Source organism: Oncorhynchus tshawytscha, linkage group LG25 (genome assembly GCF_018296145.1).
Source record: "Oncorhynchus tshawytscha isolate Ot180627B linkage group LG25, Otsh_v2.0, whole genome shotgun sequence".
Classification (NCBI taxonomy): domain Eukaryota; kingdom Metazoa; phylum Chordata; class Actinopteri; order Salmoniformes; family Salmonidae; genus Oncorhynchus; species Oncorhynchus tshawytscha.
Window position 1 is genome coordinate 8179484 of NC_056453.1, and position 19515 is coordinate 8198998.

A 19515-nucleotide genomic window follows, 5' to 3' on the forward strand; every position below is an offset into this window, starting at 1 on the left:
TCATAAAATCCTAATGTTTTATGTTGTTGCTTTTTTGCTCTTTGTGTATTTGTTCAGTAGTTGGAATATTTATCCAAATTATATTTTCCATTGATGGTGCTTTTGATCGTATTTCATGTTCGTCATAGTAGGGGTGCTGAGGGTGCACCCCCCCAGAAAAAAAACTAAAAATAATGAGAAAAAAAAAATATATATATATATATATATATATATAATGTGAGGTCGACCGATTATGATTTTTCAACGCCGATACCGATACACCAAAAAAAGCTGATAACGATTAATCAGACCATTTTTATTTATATATATATTTGTAATAATGACAATTACAACAATACTGAATGAACACTTTTATTTTAAATTAATATAATAAATACATAAATAAAAATCAATTTAGTCTCAAATATATAATGAAACATTTTCAATTTGGTTTAAATAATGCAAAAACACAGTGTTTGAGAAGAAAGTAAAAGTGCAATATGTGCCATGTAAAAAAGCTAATGTTTAAGTTCCTTGCTTAGAAAATGAGAACATATGAAAGCTGGTGGTTCCTTTTAACATGAGTCTTCAATATTCCCAGTTAAGAAGTTTTCGGTTGTAGTTATTATAGGAATTATAGGACTATTTCTCTCTATACCATTTTCTATACCATACTTGTGTATTGATTTTATTTTAAGAAAAGCATTGCTGTTTATGGTTAGGTACATTGGTGCAAGGACAGTGCATTTTTTCGCAAATGCGCTTGTTAAATCATCACCCGTTTGGCGAAGTAAGCTGTGATTCGATGATAAATTAACAGGCACCACATTGATTATTTGCAGGACAAGCTAGTTAGACTAGTAATATCATCAACCACGTGTAGTTAACAAGTGATTATATTAAAATGTATTGTTTTTTATAAGATAAGTTTAATGCTTGCTAGCTAGCAACTTACCTTGGCTCCTTGCTGCACTCGCGTAACAGGTGGTCAGCCTGCCACGCTGTCTCCTCGTGGAGTGCAATGTAATCGCCCATAATCGGCCTCCAAAAATGCAGATTACCAATTGTTATGAAAACGCGAAATCGGCCCTAATTAATCGGCCATGCTGATTAATCGGTCAACCTCTAATATATATATATATATATATATATACACAGTGCTTTCGGAATGTATTCAGACCACTTAACTTTTTCCACATTTTGTTACGTTACAGCCTTGTTGTAAAATGGATTTAGAAAACAATTATTGTCAGCAATCTACACACAATACCACAAAATGACAAAGCAAAAACAGTTTTTTTTTTTTACATTTTAGCAAATGTATTAAAAATAAAACATATACCGTATTTACATAAGTATTCAGAACCAATTCTGTGAAACTCGAAATTGAGCTGAGGTGCATCCTGTTTCCATTGATCATCCTTGAGATGTCTCTACAACTTGATTGCAGTGCATGTCAGAGCAAAAACAAAGCCATGAGGTCGAAGGAATTGACCTGTAGAGATCCATCAAACTTCAATGGAAGAAGTTTGGAACCACCAAGACTCTTCCTAGTGCTGGCCACCCAGCCAAACTGTGCCATCAGGGGAGAAGGGCCTTGTTCAGGGAGGTGACCAGGAACCCGATGGTCACTCTGAAAGAGCTCCAGAGTTCCTCTGTGAAGATGGGAGAACCTTCCAGAAGGACAATCATCTCTGCAGCACTCCACTAATCAGGCACTCCTCAGTAAAAGGTACATGCCAGCCCACTTGGAGTTTGCCAAAAGGCACCTAAAGACTCTCATACCATGAGAAACAAGATTCTCTGGTCTGATGAAACCAAGATGGAACTCTTTGGCCTGAATGCCAAGCGTCACATCTGAAGTAAACCTGGCACCAGCCCCCACATTTACATAAGTATTCAGACTCTTTACTCAGTACTTTTGTTGAAGCACCTTTGGCAGCAATTACAGCCTCAAGTCTTCTTGGGTATGACGCTACAAGCTTGGCACACCTGTATTTTGGGAGTTTCTCCCTTTCTTCTGTGCAGATCCTCTCAAGCTCTGTCAGGTTCGATGGGGAGCGTTGCTGCACAGATATTTTCAGGTCTCTCCAGAGATGTTCAAATGTGTTGAAGTCTGGGCTCTGACTGGGCCACTAAAGGAAATTCAGAGACTTGTCCCGAAGCCACTCCTGCATTGTCTTGGCTGTGTGCTTAGGGTTGTTGTCCTGTTGGAAGGTGACCCTTCGCCACAGTCGGAGGTCCTGAGCGCTCTGGAGCAGGTTTTCATCAAGGATCTCTCTGTACTTAGTGCCGTTCATCTTTGCTTCGATCCTGATTAGCCTCCCAGTCCCTGCCCTTGAAACATCCCCACAGCATGATGCTGCCACCACCATGCTTCACTGTAGGGATGGTGCCAGGTTTCCTCTAGATGTGACGCTTGGCATTCAGGACAAATAATTCAATCTTGGTTTCATCAGACCAGAGAATCTTGTTTCTCATAGAGTCATTTAGGTGCCTTTTGGCAAATTCTAAGTGGGCTGTCATGTGCCTTTTTAGCGAGGAGTGGTTTCTACCAAAAAGGCCTGATTGATGGAGTGCTGCAGAGATGGTTGTTCTTATGGAAGTTTCTCCCATCGCCACAGAGGAATTCTGGAGCTCTGTCAGAGTGACCGTCGGGTTCTTGGTCACCTCCCTGACCAAGGTCCGCCTCCCCCGATTGTTCAGTATGGCCAGGCGGCCAGTTCTAGTAAGAGTATTGGTGGTTCCAAACTTCTTCCATATAAGAATGATGGAGGCCACTGTGTTCTTGAGGACCTTCCATGCTGCAGAAATCTTTTGGTACCTTTCCCCAGATCTGTGCCTCAATACAATCCTGTCTCGGAGCTGGACAATTCTTTCTACCTCATTATGGGGTATTGTGTGTAGATCAATGAGGGAAAATAATTATTTAATCAATTTTAGAATAAGGCTGTAACGTATTGTGGAAAAAGTGAAGGGGTCTGAATACTTTCTGAATACTTTCTGAATGCGCTGTGTGTGTGTGTGTGTGTGTGTGTGTGTGTGTGTGTGTGTGTGTGTGTGTGTGTGTGTGTGTGTGTGTGTGTGTATGTATGTTCTCACAAATGTAGTGCACTGGGCCTTTACTAGTCCTGTATTAGCAGACCGATATAGCCATCTGTAGCGCGGATAACACATTTGTTTCAGCGCCGCCTCCCTCCCCCTTTGACCCAAAATTCTCAGCATCCCCCCTCCCCTCCCACAGGGAAAAATACCGCAGCACCCCCACTACTTCCTAAGGCTATGATGGTCGTAATGCTCTTCTATAACTAACTCTACAGTGCTGTTCCCTCCTAGATGATCGTGCTGCAGTCACTCCATAAGTACCAGCCGCGGCTGCACATCATTGAGGTGAAGGACGATGGTTCTGAGGACCCCTTCCTCACCACCAAGGCCCAGACCTTCATCTTTCCGGAGAACCAATTCATCGCTGTCACAGCCTATCAAAATGCAGACGTGAGTCACCTCGCCTGATCTCAACAGCTCATTGGGCGTGCCCTTTTCCATAGCGTATCATAGACAATTATAACTTAATTAGGAATAGAAGTATACTCGCACAAAGGTGCCAAAGCAGAAGACTTTCCCATGATAAGAAAAGAAACTGTGTGTAACCCTCATTAATTATTTCATGCAGTCAGTGATCTCTCTCTCTCCCTCTCTCTCTCTGTTTCTAATGCATCTACGCTCTCACACTCTCTCTCCAATGATCTGTCTGTCCTATCCTTGCCCCCTCTCCCATCCTGTCTCCTGCTATTTCTTACACAGATCACTCAGCTGAAAATAGACCATAACCCCTTTGCTAAAGGTTTCCGGGACAGTTATGACACGTGAGTATGCCAGAAAATAACTGAATTAATAAAGAGAAAACAAAACCCTGCTCTCCAGAGGGGCCTCTAGTCTTGAATGAGAATGTTTAAAGCCGCTCTATGTCTATACAAGCAGGCGCTGAGGCACAGTGCACACACACCTACTCAGTCCAACCGTATCAACACTAGATATCTCCATCTAATATATCATGTAAAATTGCTAACACTAGTAGGCCTATGTATTTCTATCTCACAAAGATGTGTTGATATGAGTAGGCGTTAGAAGCCTTTTAGTTGATTGAAAGATATTTTTGGCTTAGGTTTTGCCAGGAAGTAACACCTCCCCTGCCTAGGCTGTATGCACCGCCTGACACGGACCGCCTCACCCCGTCCCCCACCGAGGGCCAGCAGTTTTTGGCGGGGACCTGCTACACACAGGGGTACCTGACGGACCAGTACATGAACCCGCTGCCCCAGAGCCGATTCTACAGCCGGGAGCACATGGCTGCCATGGGCCAGCAGTCCAAAGACCCCTCAGCCAGCCCCCACAGCCGCTGGTACCTTTCCCCCCAGCAGAGTGTCACCTCCAACCGGCTGGACTTCAACACCTACGAGAGTGACTTTGCTAACAACAGCTTCTACAAGCCCTTTCCCCTGCAGACGTCGGCCCACCACGCGCTGGGCTATTACGGGGACAGCCCCTTCGCCTCTGCCAGCGTATCCGTCTCGGGAGCCTCCTCAGCAGCCTGGACCACCAGCCGACCCTCCCCTCAGTACCTTAACCACCCCCACCCCAGTAAAGCCGGCCCCAGTCTAGGCTGGTTCAGGCCCGTGTCCTCTACCAACTCCTCTTCAGGTCACGCCAGGCTCCACCCCCCGTCCCTGCTAGAGCCGCTCCGCCCCCCACCCCCACTACAGGACAAGCCCAAGGAGGTGGGGGGAGAGGACCCCTGGCTGGAACCCCCCTCTGTCAAATCAGTGGACTCGGCCGACTCAGGCCTGTTCGAGAGTGGGGTGGAGAGCAAGAAACCGCGAGTGTCGCCCTACGCCTCTAGCACGGAGAACTCGCCACCCACCCGCAGTGCGGAGGTCTGTGAAAAGGACAGCAGTAGTGACGCCGGCTACTACGGCTTTTACACCCACTGAGCCCCCCACCCACCACGTAAATACCCTCTCCTAGTGTCCTACCCGATCCTCTGTGTGCTTTAGTATCTCCCACATGGCCGTGTGTCTCTGCCTGTCCAATGAAGTCATGTAATGGCGCTGGACTGGAGCTCAATTGGCTACGGAAGTCCAACAACAAAAGGGTGAAGACAAGTCAGATATCTTGTACCTCAGCTATTTTCACACACACACATATATATATATATACTTACTTTACAAATAGAGTAGACCTCTCTATAGCCCAAACGTGTGGCTACTCTACTCATAAGGCCCTCTCTTTGTGTGTTGGCTACGTGTTTCAGAACAAGGACCCTTTGAGGTCAGACACTAACACTTTGAAGGTGACTGTCAAAGTGTGTGAGGGCCAAAGAGCCAAGGCGATTTGACTGGGTCCACTGACACTGCCCTAGAGACACGTAGACACAACGACACGCAGACCTGTGACTTAAGTCTTTCTAACGTTTGGGGATTAGAAAATAAGACGTCTGCACACCTGCTGACAGAACCCTGCAGGGACTGTCCGGTCTTCCCACGTCACACACACACACACTTACACAATTGCCCACACACCTTCTCTCTCTCACACACACATGCTCACACACAGATATTTCTCTATTCTCCCAACTCTTTTAGTATATGATCACAATTACATGCCCCAATGTACTAAGATGCAGACAAGACTGGTTGCATCTTAATAACATAATTGAATAATTTCTGACTTATCCTCCCTCTACTGTCTGAGGAGATTGCAACTCCCCCTTGTGACAGCAGTGAAAAACTGCAAGCTGAGGGTCGAGCACACAGGCGAGAGGCCAGAGGTCAGGTGTCAGAGGTGAGGGGGACCTTAGCCCTGAAGTGGAATCGCTAATCAGCCTCAAGCCCGACGGGCCAGTCTTCCTCTGGTCTTCTGAAGCCTACAGCAGGTCTGTCATTTAGAACTATTGGCCTTAGCAGCCAATAGGAGTCGCCACTCTGAAAGACTCACAACACAATGGAATTCAACATATCTCACAGACACTGGAGGCAACTACAATAGCGATTCATTTGAATTTGTAAGCGCACAAAGGGAACCTAAATCATTAGATGAATTTACTCTCAGGCTTCCATCCCAGACCATTTCAGGGAGCTGCGTTCAGTATTACAGGGTAAAAGTTTTTGGACGGTTTCACTGTAACAGAGGTCGCCCTCTGTGTGATTTAAATCAATCTGAGAGTGCCCCCGTCACCACACAAATAAAGACCACAATCAATAACTGCATTAAAACGGGAGCCACTCGGACAACACACACTGGAAATCCTACTAACAGAGAGCTGATAATGACACACACAAACACACAGACACAATCATAATGCCAAAAGCCCATTATATGGCCTACACAGGGTAATAGTAATATAGGGTAGTATTTGTATTTATTTATTGGATTTGATGACCTCTGTTTGCTTCTCCATTTCCACCCACCCCGATACCAGGCAAATATGTATCCTAGGGCTAAGAGAGAGCCAAACAGACAGGGTACATGTAGCCTATGTATTGTCACTCCCAGGCTTGGTTAGGGTGACCTGACAGACCATGTCCACCCCCAGACGTTAGGTTCATCATGTCGTGACAAAGGCGCAGCTTCCTGGCAAGGTGACAAGAGATCTATAGAGAGAGAGAGAGAGAGCCTCCAGTCTGAGCTGATCAGAGCCCTGGCCTTCACAAGGTGCTAATGACCACAGACAACTATTGGGTGACAGTCAGCCACTCACTCAGAGGACCCTGGGATAGTGGTGGTCTTAAACCACGTATTGCTGGGTTTGTGTGCTCCAATTGCAAGGCCATCAGAAAAGAGACAGGAATGTAATCAAGGCAAGACCTCATTATTTATCACACTTCTGTAGCTAAAGTATGTGATTACAGTATATGATGCACAGAGGACAGACATGGTATAATTAGCATTTACTGAGTGACAGGCCAACCATGAAAACATGACTCATAAACACAGTCAACCACTCACACTGGAAGGTGACAAACACATCCAACTTTAAAATAAAAAAAGAATAGAGGCCTGTGTGTCTATAGTCAACACTGCTGGCTAAGATTGAATATACTTCATGTAAGATATAATTGTATTAAAAAAAACATACATATACAGTATACTAGATGTTCATTTTGTTGACCTCATCAAAGTGTTTTTATATTATTCATTCATGACTTATATACAGTAGGTGCCAACTTTCAAAAGGAAATTCTGCCATTTGTGTCAGGCTAATCAGGGATTCTCTGACAAAAACTGGAGCAATAGGATGGAAAAGACAATCAGGTCTGTGGTATTGCAGAACTCTATATTAAGTATGTTTGTAAACAGAAAGACATCCCTAAACGGAACTAATCTTGACAACTGTGACACCATCATAATGGAATAATGCTGCAGCACAGTAAAGGTCTCGCACAGGACATTGGACTGACTTCATGTTTTTAAATAGGGAAAGGGAATCAACTGGAACTTGAAAAGTCAAGCAAGATGTTTTCTTATGCAGAATCTTATGCTGGACACTGTATAAAAATATTATATTGCTTCCTGAACATTTTGGTTTTACCCTTAAGCAGTTTAAATGAAAAAACGAAAAAAGGACGAGGTTTCTTAATATATCTTAACTTAAAAATTAGAGTTATTTGATAAGAGGTGGAGAGTTATTTACGTTATTTAAGTGCAATTATTTATAAGGTGTTCAATATGGCAAGAGCAATTAAAAAAGTTGGTTTTATCAAATGCTATGGAAATGTGCTGACATTTTACTCTGTATCTTTTTGTATGTTACACTGGCACTGAACCTGCACTAACATGACAGCAAGTGAGTGTCTCTGTTGGGGGAAATAGAGAATTCTGTATGTGTGGTGTAGACTCCTCAGGACTGCCACCTAGTGGTAATCTTACTCCTTAAAATGAGCTAAACAAACCCAACTCGTGACAATAGAAATCTTCCGTAAACACTCCATAACCGATGATTATTTTCCATCCTTTAACGTTCATGTCCCCAATATCAGAATAAACCTGTGAATGGGAAATGTAGTCCCCTGGGATTGCCATTGTCTACAGAAGTAATGATGACTTTAAAAGGCTTAGAGAATAAGGTGTAGACTTGAAAGGTCAAATTCTCCATCCAACATTGGATAGTGAATCATCTTCCTTTGTGTTTAATGTGCACTGTTTGTCTTGGAGTAGGGCACCTTCCATTCTGTGAGATGAATTATCCTCACGTTTTATAGAGGTGTATAAATCATCATTAACTCAATCGGTCCGAGGAGGCTGGAAAGGGATACAGACTCAGATGATTCAGGAATGCAGTAGAGACATGCAAAATATTGTGTTTGATTTATTCTAATGTAAAAAAAAGACTTGAATGGCAGAAAACAGAGGGGGAAAAAACGTTATTTATTAAAGGTGGCTTACGTGTGTATTGTACTGTTGTTTTTTATTCATGAATTAAAGTTTAACTATCTTAAATCACAACTGTTTGGTTTGGTATCTCATTGAATGTAAATACAAACTATTGAATAATAGCCATATATCCATTCTACTGTATATTACACATGTTGATATTAAGTCTAGTTTGATCATAATTTGATTATACTCATAATTCACCATTATCAAAGGTAGCATTAAGCAGATTAATTATGATGAGTACAGTACATTCAGTTCCCACTCAACCAGTTTCGACTTGGTAACCCCTTTCATGAGAAATATCTTTAATCATCACAATAGCATTATTAGTGTTAACTAAAATCACAAATCAAAAGCACAATTTATGCAAGCTAGAGCTTTATGCAAGCTATAGGTTATATTCCCATGTCAAATTGTTTGACTTACTAAAATTAACTCTTGTAAAAGAGAGGTATTTAATACACTAGTGCCACTGAAATAAATATTATTCAACAATAATTCATAAAGGGTCGTAAATCTTAACTTAAGATCCACTCACATAACTAAGAATCATGCATAGATTTCTTTGGGAGATTTATGTGAAAGTGTTGAGTGATGAAACACAAAAATCTAGTTAGGATTCAGCCCAGAGAGTATAAAATACACATTTCAAAATATACAATCTATGAATATTAGTCCACAGTAAATGTTTTCTTGACCTGAGCAAATTAACCTCACACTTCCACCCCTCGAGGCCGCTCAAACTCAAACTCTGGACCGCGAAGCCAGTCCCACTGATTGTTTTCATTGATCCCCTCTAATCAGGGACTGATTTAGACCTGGCACACTAAGTGGTTGCAATTAATGATCAGGTAGACCAGAAAACCAGCTAGCTCCGGACCTCGTAGGGCAAGAGTTGAATACCCCTGCTCTAGACAGTGTTTCTCAACTCGAGTCCACCAGTACCCCCCAACAGTACACATTTTTGTTGTTGCCCCGGACTAACTCACCTGATTCAACTCATTGAGGGCTTTGCTGATTAGTTGACAAGTTGAGTCAGGTGTGCTTGTCCAGGGCTACAACAGAAATGTGTATTTTGGGGGTATTGGAGTACAGGAGTTGGGAAACACTGCGCTGGACAGCAAATGCATCTTGATAGAGGAACATAAATGTACACAAACAATAGGGAATGATCGTAACTACATTGCAATGGACAATACAAGTACCAGTAGAAATGCATTAGAAAAATGAACAAAGTCTCTCTTTATCCTTCTCAGGTGATGGAACAGGTGATGCTACACTTTCAGGGGATTCTGGGAACTATTTTCATCTTGACTGTTCACTGTTGACTGTTCAGTGGATTCAAGTAGTTTCCAGACTTTCCTGGAAGTTTTCTTTGTCTTGGGAGTGCATATAAGATGGTGATGATAGAAGGTGGGCTTCTCAGGACAGTTCATCCAAGCCTTAATCAATTCCCACCACGTATCCTCTGGGTTTCAATACAGACTTGGGTAATTTTGTCATTTGATTCTCGCAGGCCACCAAATGGCCCCAGTGCGTTTCTTCACCATAGTTCCAGGTTGTTTGTGTTAGCAAACCCCGGGTTCTCTCTGAATTTCCAATAGGTTCCGTTGGTCAGCCACACATCCCTCCCAGAGGAATCCACAGCTTTCCTGAATATGGAAAATTAACAGAAAATGTAAATTACTGAAAGCATACCTTAAAGTTAGGGCTGCAAACTATTCTTTGGTGAAGTATTATCCTAGATATAAGATGACACACTGATTGTTATTGCTTCAGTATTACTGAAGACTAAAAGATCAGGGACTTACTTGAAGAAGCGTGGCTTGTGCTCTTGTCCTTTCTTAGCCAGTTGTTTCCTCCGCTCCCTCTGCATGTCCTCCACTTCTTCTTTAAACTTATCACAATCATCCACCCTCCCATCCTCCAGCATCCTGAGGAAAAGAAAAACTTCAGAAAAAAACCGCTCCAATTCATCAAACTTATCACATCGTATCAACAAGAAAGGCCCTGAATTTTTCCTGGTTCAAAAATGTAAGGCCCTATCAATATAAAAACATGATTTGTAAAATTGTTTCATAATAATCAAGCCCTCCACGGCCCATTGAGGCACCACTCACCTCTGGTCAGGGCGAAGGCGTGAGTCTGTGGGGGGCAGAAGAGGCTTCAAGCCTGGGGTGAGCTCGTTCAGCTCCAGTGCGAAGTTGGAAAAGCCGTAATACAGGTAGTAGTCCTTGGGCTGGGGATCTTCACAGTGAAAGAAGCCAATGAGGTGAGCTACAATAATAAGCTAATGTAACCACAGTCTCAAACCACAATGTCTTTAGTTAGCATACCACTAACCATGAGAAAATGTCCTAAAACACCGATTTATCTTAACAAGTGGTGTGTATTCATAGATGCCAAGGGAAACCAGGCTTCCCCAAAACATTTATCAAGAAAAAAAATAAACAAACATAAAAAAATAATCTTTCGTCTCTCTGTGTTCATACATTTCCTTCAATATGCAAGAGGCTGAATGTATCTCACCGGAGAAAGCATCAGAGCGAATGAAACAGTGCCCCTCTGTCTCAGTATGTGTAGCATATATATCTGATGCTGTCTGGTTAAAAAGAGTATGACATTGTTGCCGCCCGTAGCATTGAATGTGAGGGGAGCCAGCGAGCATTTGGCCTACCTTGATATATATATATAATATATATAATATATAATAATAAAAATAATAGCCAATCAGTGTTGAGCTAAATTGAGTGAGCTCCGCTGTGAATGGTCCTGGTGCACCAAAAAAAGTGTCATGACTGGGAATACAGATATGCATCTGTTGGTCACAGATACCTTTAAAAAAAAAGTATGTGGTATGACCACCATTTACCTCATGCAGGGCGGCAGGGTAGCCTAGTGGTTAGAGAGTTGGACTAGTAACCGAAAGGTTGCAAGTTCAAATCCCCGAGCTGACAAGGTACAAATCTGTTCTTCTGCCCCTGAACAGGCAGTTAACCCACTGTTCCTAGGCCATCATTGAAAATAAGAATTTGTTCTTAACTGACTTGCCTAGCTAAATAAAGGTAAAAATTAAACATCTCCTTCACATAGTCTGGAGATGATCAGGCTGTTGATTGTGGAATGTTGTCCCACACCTCTTCAATGGCTGTGTGAAGTTGCAGGATATTGGAGGGAACTGGTACACGTCGATCCAGAGCCTCCAAAATATGCTAAATGGATGACATGTCTGGTGAGTATGCAGACCATGGAAGAACCGGGACATTTTTAGCTTTCAGGAATTGTACATATCCTTGTGACATGGAGTCGTGCATTATCATGCTGAAGTGATGTAGGTGGATGGATGGCACGACAATGGGCCTCAGGATCACGTCACGGTATCTCTGTGCATTCAAATTGCCATCGATAAAATGCATTGTCCGTATCTTATGCCTGCCCATACCATAACCCCACCGCCACCATGGGGCACTCAGTTCACAACGTGAACCAGCAAACCGATCGCCCACATGATTCCATACACGCTGTCTGCCTTCTTCCCGGTACAGTTGAAACCGGGATTCATCCCTGAAAAGCACACTTTTCCAGCGTGCCAGTGGCCATCGAAGGTGAGCGTTTGCCCACTGAGGTCGGTTACAATGACAAACTTCAGTCAGGTCAAGGCCCTGATGAGGATGGCGAGCACACAGATGAGCTTCCCTGAGACGGTTTATTATGACAGTTTGAGCAGAAATGATTCCGTTGTGCCAAGTCCCAGTTTCATCAGCCGTCGTGGTTACACGTGGTAACTGCTCTGGTGGACATTCCTGCAGTCAGCATTTGAAATGCATGTTCCCTCAAAACTTGAGACATCTGTGGCATTGTGTTGTGTGACAAAACTGCACATTTAGAATGACCTTTTACAACTTGGTCTTTCTAAATAGGCTTCCTACATACTAAATATTTTTATTCAATGGGCGTCGAACATAATGAGTCCAATTTTCTTTACAGGAGAAATAAAGCCTTTATACAAAATTTCTGTTTTAAACTCTCTGAGTTTTTTCCTTGTGTGGGTGGGATACTCACTTGGCTTCCAGATACACTGCGGAGTGGGAAAAGTGTCACAGAAGATGCCCTCATGCCACAACCCGCCGAACCGGTGGATAACACTCCCAGTCTGGTCCAGCACAGTGCCCTGCACCTCGTTCTTGATGGTGTCCGACCCCCAATAGCGGGACTTGACAAAGGTGATCTTACAAGTGCAGGCGTTGCTGTTGAGGTTACGGATGATAACCTCCCCATAGTGCTCCAGGTAGCGTTGCTGGCTCAGGACATTATGGACACAGGTCACTACTTTGTTCCACTCATAGTGGTCCCCGAACCTGAAAGAGTGATTGAAGGTAGAGCATTTCACATGTTATTTTCTAACAGCTAGAGAGAGTAGACAGTAAAGAAATGGCCACCAGGACACTTACCTTGGGAGAGTGACGTTCACGATCCCTGTTGGCATGATCTCCAGTGACTTTCCCCAGAACTTATTCTTCCATCGCTGGTCTGTTCAGGTGACATAAATATGTTGTGTTCCATGAGAAACATTATTGATACAAGTGTACGATAGTATAGTTACAACAAAAAATCTAAAATGGTTCAAGGCAAACGTTAAGACGCTTATCGCTAGCTGACTAGAAGAAAGGTTTTGCTCATTTATAATCAAGGGATCTCACCCTGCCACAAGGAGAAGTTATCTGAGTCTGCGTGACACGCAGAGATGGGGGGATGGTGGCAAACCTGATGAAAGACAAGAACGGTCTAGTCTGAATCTGACAGAACTAGTCTGGCCTGGTCACTCTTCAGTCCTGCTGAGGGATGTCAGAGAAGGTTCAGTCCTCCTACCTGCTCACTGATGTAGCGGAAGCCCTTGTCCTCTCTCAGACATTCATAGGTCTCCCCCAGGAGTGGATTAAAGGGCTTGTAGCGGTTGCGGTAGTGAGCTGTAGCATAACCAGAGATGGCAAAGGCACCAATGTAGACCTGCGCAAGAACAGAGAAACACCTTCAGTCTTCTAATCTAACATACTGCAGCTGTCGTTACGGGGTTTCCTTTCAATCCTGAGGCTCAATGTATACTGTACTCTAGCATATACCTTTGACAGTATGGAAAATCTTTATCATAGTTTATTGGTGTGAAAAAATGCTGCTACTTTGAGCACTTTCCCATTCAGTGTCTTTAAGATGTATCTAAAAGCCGTACATCCTTTGCGTTACCAAATATTGAAGACATATACATTAATGTATTTAAATATAATCTTTACCATCCTCTGGTAGGGGTCCTGTGTGTTGTTGGCAATGTCCAGCAGCTCGGAGTACTCCAGCTCCTCACACAGTCTTTGTATCAGGTTGATAGGCTCGTTGAGAGCAGCAGGCATGGAGACACGGGACAGGTCCTTGCCTATATTGTTGTAGAGGATCTGCATCAGGCCCACATGGGCATTCTCTGGGCAGTGGGCAGGCAGAGTGGTACGGCGGCCAGTGTTCATGGGCACAACACTGTTGGGAGCCTTAGAGATGCTGGCACGGTACTCACGAGTGGCCGAAGCTGTGAGGAAAATGTATAAATGTTTCAATACATTGAAAGACAACATTTTTCATTTTTGTACATTTTTACCCCCTTTTTCTCCCCAACTTCGTGATTACGATCTTGTCTCATCGCTGCAACTTCCCAACGGGATCGGGAGAGGCGAAGGTCGAGTCATGCGTCCCCCGAAACATGACTCACCAAGCCGCACTTCTTAACACCCGCTCTCTTAATCCGGAAGCCAGCTGCATCAATGTGTCGGAGGAAACACCGTTCAAGTGACGACCTAAGTCAGCCTGCAGGCGTCCGGCCCGCCACAAGGAGTTGCTAGATCGTGATGAGCCAAGTAAAGCCCCCCTGGCCAAACTTTCCCCTCACCCGGACAAAGCTGGGCCAATTGTACGCCGCCCTATGGGACTCCCGGTCATGGATCGAACCCCAGGCTGTAGTGACACCGCAACACTGAAAAACTACTTCTAATTGATAACTGGTCACAGTGTGTGTGTGTGTGTGTGTGTGTGTGTGTGTGTGTGTGTGTGTGTGTGTGTGTGTGTGTGTGTGTGTGTGTGTGTGTGTGTGTGTGCGTGTGCGTGTGCGTGTGTGTTTGTGTGTGCGTGTGTGTGTGTGTGCATGCGTGCGTTTGTGCGTTTGTGCGTTTGTGCGTGCGTGCGTGTGTGTGTTCACGCTCACCATGGCCCTCCTCAGGTTCAGAGTTGCTGGTGGTCCTGTCGCTCAGACCAGACTCGTCAGACTCAGAGGAGCTCCCATTCAGGACGTCGTCACTCGCATCAAAATACTCTGCTGCAGAGTCTGTCACTGAGGGCGTGCGGCGGGACTGGTTCCCAGATGCAGTCTAAAGAGAGGGGAAGAGTGACGAACAATAGACACCATGAGAAAGACAGCAAAACAGACAGAATCGGTGACGAAAAGCACTCACAGGTCTTTTGTAAACCAAACCTGTCTTCTTGAAGGTGTGTACCCTCACCTCAGCCTGTGTGGTTGATTGGTGGTAAGTGTCCTGCAGTCTCTGACGCTCCTGGGCCAAGGCCTCATGCACAGACTTGAGGGACGTGTGCACTGATGGGGACAGGAAAATCAAGAAATTCACATTTAGCATCAGTAGTAACAGTAACACCTGAAGGCAAAGTGTGTGTGTGTCTGTGTGTATTTCGCTCTGACCTCTTTGGGACAAAGTACAGATGTCCTGCTGGATCTTCTTGCCTTCAGCGGAGGTGTTGGTGGGAGGGGACAGCTGGGAGCAGACGTAGTCTGGGATGGAGGGTACATAGTCTGGGAGGGAGGGGACAGACGCACCCAGTTGGGAAGAGCTGTTCAGGTGACTGGAGGACAGCTACAAAATTGAGGAATGGTGAAGAATGAAAAAGTAGAACAAACAGAATAGCCATTTTCTACAGTATTTGTCAGTCACTGATTCCCCGCATTAGTGAGATGTTAAATATGTTCAAATGTAGATGGAAAATTAAGGAGACCTGTGTACAAGCCATGCAATATAACTACTGTGGAAGGCTAAAGGCTAGCGTCAAGTTCTAGGAGCATGTATGTCCTACAGGGTTTTAGCCAAAACAAATGTCTTATTTCTCAAACTTTTATCACAACTACAATTTGCAAACTTCCATCTGATAGCAATGTTTACTGTAAAATTGTTGCTTTACTCTGTCCCTAAAGTTACATCTCATATGATGTTACTTTCCATTGTAAACAAATATACCCCTTTGTCTATATTTGGCTGTCTGGACAACATGGAAGAGCTAAATTAGGACTAGTTGTTCCATGCTTTGGCAGTCTGCCTAGTGTCATAGTCTTGACTCACCGATTTTGTAATTCCACGAAAAGGCTTTGGATTAAAAAGAAGCCTAAAAGTTATCAGGGGATTGGGTTGGCTAATACACAAAAGCAACACATTCTATTCATAACAGATTGGTTAGTGGTACACAATCACCTTTAGGAATTTCAGGATTTGGGGGATTTAAAAATATCTGAATATTAGTACCAAATCCATTGGAAAATTCACTGGAACAATATCCATAAGTCAAAACTAAAAGGTGAGTCTAAAGTTTTCCTAAATCACCTTCACATTTAATCTAAGAACCACAGCTCTAACCAAATGCTTTATGTGTTACAAACCTGTCTTACCATTCCGAGGGCCTCCACCCTTGACATTGTGCGTGAGTGACCCCATATCTTGCCAGACCTGGACTTCTTGGGTTTCTCAAGGGAAAGATTCTTGGTGGAATTAAAAAACAGACTCATCTTAAATCACTGAACAGGCATCCCATTGTGCATAGACATGAATTCAATGTGAAATCAACCCAACATTTCACCCTGTCATTGGATTTAGTAAAGTTGGGTGAAGAAAATATTAAATTCCCTTTTCAACGTCATCACGTTGAATGTTTTGGTTGAAATGGAGTGGAAACAATGTTAATTCAGCCAGTTTTTGCCCATTGGGATGAGCCAGTTGTCTCATTACATTACTAAATTCGAGCATGTCTCACACCCTTGTCCTGCAACTCACTGGTATGCCTAGTTCCAAAGTCACCCCTAGCCCCTGGGAAAATGTGTAGACATGAAACATCTGGTTAAGTGTTGATATTTGATCCTACCCTCTGAGACGGCTGGGGTGGAACCATTACCACATTGCTAAACCTATCCTAGGAAGTTTTAGTTTGGAACTGGGCCGTAGTGGTGTTGCGTCATCTCACCTGCATGCTGATGATGCGCTGCAGCTCTCCATTGGTGAAGGCTTGCTGCCCCCCCTCCAGTGACTGCAGCCTCTGGACCAGCCGGTTCAGCTCAGACAGGTCCAACTGACAACGGTTCAGCTCTGCAAAAACAATACAGATGCTGTTAGGGCAGGTCCTAGAACAGTTCTACTGGGGAGTTAAGAACAAAACACTTGTATCTCCTAACTGTTGTCGTCCATGATTCATGATAATTAGGAGCTATAGATATTGTTTGCATGAGTACAAAAAAAATCCTATATTTATACGTTTGGCAGATGGCTGCCGTTTTGCGATACCATAACCAATTGTGCTATTGTGTATGTTTTTTCAGGTTATTTGTAACTTATTTTGTACATAATGTTTCCGCCACCATGTCTTATGACCGAAAAAAGAGATTCTAGACATCAGGACAGCGATCACTCACTCCGTACTGGAGGAATATTTTTTCATCAACGAGTCGGACGGGAAGGATTTACTTCAGACGCCAGACAAGGCCCTCATCCCCGTCATTCGCAGGAGAAAGAGACGGAGCTATCGGGGACGAAGATCCGGGTGCCTTGTAAGGATCTGTCGCCGAGAGGGTAATCTACCTTTATCATCAGTCCTATTAGCCAACGTACAATCAATTGATAATAAAATAGACGAACTATGATCACGTATATCCTACCAACGGGACATTAAAAACTGTAATATCTTAAGTTTCACCTAGCCATGGCTGAACATCGACATGAATAACATAGAGCTGGCGAGTTTTAAGCTTTTTCGGCAGGATCAAACAGTGGCCTCTGGTAAGACAAGGGGTGGTGGTCTATGTAAACAACAGCTGGTATACAAAATCTAAGGAAGTCTCAAGGTTTTGCTTGCCTGAGGTAGAGTATCTCATGATAAGATGTAGACCACACTATTTACCAAGAGAGTTCACATCTGTATTTTTTTGTAGCTGTCTATGTACCACTACAAACCTATGCTGGCACTAAGACCGCACTCAATGAGCTGTATACGGCCATAAGCAAACAGAAAAATGCTCATCCAATGGGGGCGAGGACTTTAATGCAGGGAAACTCAAATCCGTTTTACCTATTTTCTACCAGCATGTTAAATGTGCAACGAGGGAAAAAAACTCTAGACCACTTTTACTCCACACACAGAGATGCATACAAAGCTCTCCCTCGCCCTCCATTTGGTAAATCTGACCATAATTATATCCTCCTGCTTCCTGCTTACAAGCAAAAACTAAAGCAGGAAGCACCAGTGACTCGGTCAATAAGAAAGTGGTCTGAAGAAGCAGATGCTAAGCTACAGGACTGTTTTGCTAGTACAGACTGGAATATGTTCGGGATTCTTCCGATGGCATTGAGGTGTACACCACATCAGTCACTGGCTTCATCAATAAGAGCATCGATGACGTCGTCCCCACAGTGACCGTACGTACATACCCCAACCAGAAGCCATGGATTACAGTCAACATCCACACTGAGCTAAAGGGTAGAGCTGCCGATTTCAAGGAGCAGGAATCTAACCTGGAAGCTTATAAGAAATCCCACTATGCCCTCCGACAAACCATCAAACAGACAAAGCGTCAATACAGGACTAAGATTGAATCGTACTACACCGGCTCCAACGCTCAAGGGATGTGGAAGGGATTGCAAATTATTACAGACTACAAATGGAAGGACAGCCGCGAGCTGCCCAATGACACAAGTCTACCAGATGTGCTAAATTACTTCTATACTCGCCTTGAGGCAAATAACACTGAAGCATGCATGAGAGCATCAGCTGTTCTGGATGACTGTGTGATCACATTCTCCATAGTCGAGCGAGTTAGACCTTTAAACAGGTCAACATTCACAAGAGCGCAGGACCAGACGGATTACCAGGACGTGTACTCTATGCATTTGCTGACCAACTGGCAAGTGTCTTCACTGACATTTTCAATATGTCCCTGATTGAGTCTGTAATACCAACATATTTCATGCAGATCACCACAGTCCCTGTGCCCAAGAACACAACCTGCCTTAATGACTACCGATCCGTAGCTCACTTATGTAACCATGACGTGCTTTGAAAGGCTGCCATGGCTCACATCAACGCCATTATCCCAGAAACCCTAGACCCACTCCAATTTGCATACCACCCCAACAGATCCACAGATGATGCAATCTTTCCCACCTGGACAAAAGGAACACCTATGTGAGAATGCTATTCATTGACTACAGCTCAGCGTTCAACACCATAGTGCCCTCAAAGCTCATCATTAAGATAAGGACCTTGGGACTAAACACCTCCCTCTGCAACTGGATCCTGTACTTCCTGACGGGCCGACCCAGGTGGTAAAGGTAGGGAACAACACATGTGCCACAATGATCCTCAATACGGTGCCCCTTAGTGGTGCGTGCTCAGTCTCCTCCTGTACTCCCTGTTCACTCATGACTGTATGACCAGGCACGACTCCAACACCATCATCAAGTTTTCCGATGGTATGCCTGATCACCAGCATCAATAAGAGGTCAGAGACCTGACCTTGTGGTGCCAAGACAACATCCTCTCCCTCGACGTGATCAAGACAAAGGAGAATACTGTGTACTACAGGAATAGGAGGATCCGAGCAAGCCCCATTCTCATCGACGGGGCTGCAGTAGTTGAGAGCTTAAAGCAGATTGGCAGCTTAAAGTTCCTTGGTGTCCACATCACCAACAAACTATCATGGTCCAAACACACTAAGACAGTCGTGAAGAGGGCATGACAAAGCCTATTTCCCCTCAGGAGACTGAAAATATTGATCATGGGTCCTCAGATCCTCAAAAGCTT

General features: G+C 44.0%; 2 protein-coding genes across 5 annotated transcripts in view; one reads left to right on the forward strand and one right to left on the reverse strand.

The window, feature by feature from the left end:
• LOC112224152 (eomesodermin) overlaps nt 1-8481 on the forward strand; it is a 20917-nt gene extending 12436 nt beyond the window's left edge. The window contains exons 4-6 of one of the 2 annotated variants that reach the window (XM_024387508.2): nt 3316-3474; nt 3784-3845; nt 4145-8481. In XM_024387508.2, the coding sequence (XP_024243276.1) occupies nt 3316-3474; nt 3784-3845; nt 4145-4970 (1047 nt within the window). In that variant the 3' untranslated portion in view covers nt 4971-8481. The remainder of the gene's footprint in view (nt 1-3315; nt 3475-3783; nt 3846-4144) is intronic. The other variant, XM_024387509.2, reaches the window with a different exon arrangement.
• LOC112224151 (oxysterol-binding protein-related protein 7-like) overlaps nt 8382-19515 on the reverse strand; it is a 22079-nt gene continuing 10945 nt past the window's right edge. Inside the window, exons 8-21 of one of the 3 annotated variants that reach the window (XM_042305908.1) lie at nt 16687-16808; nt 16118-16207; nt 15795-15818; nt 15143-15314; nt 14949-15040; nt 14654-14816; nt 13701-13984; nt 13282-13419; nt 13113-13176; nt 12864-12942; nt 12475-12770; nt 10533-10659; nt 10224-10346; nt 8382-10064 (exon numbers count right to left, since the gene is read on the reverse strand). In XM_042305908.1, the coding sequence (XP_042161842.1) occupies nt 9956-10064; nt 10224-10346; nt 10533-10659; nt 12475-12770; nt 12864-12942; nt 13113-13176; nt 13282-13419; nt 13701-13984; nt 14654-14816; nt 14949-15040; nt 15143-15314; nt 15795-15818; nt 16118-16207; nt 16687-16808 (1883 nt within the window). In that variant the 3' untranslated portion in view covers nt 8382-9955. Of the gene's footprint in view, nt 10065-10223; nt 10347-10532; nt 10660-12474; nt 12771-12863; nt 12943-13112; nt 13177-13281; nt 13420-13700; nt 13985-14653; nt 14817-14948; nt 15041-15142; nt 15315-15794; nt 15819-16108; nt 16208-16686; nt 16809-19515 lie in introns of all 3 variants that reach the window. The other 2 variants (XM_024387507.2, XM_042305909.1) reach the window with 2 other exon arrangements.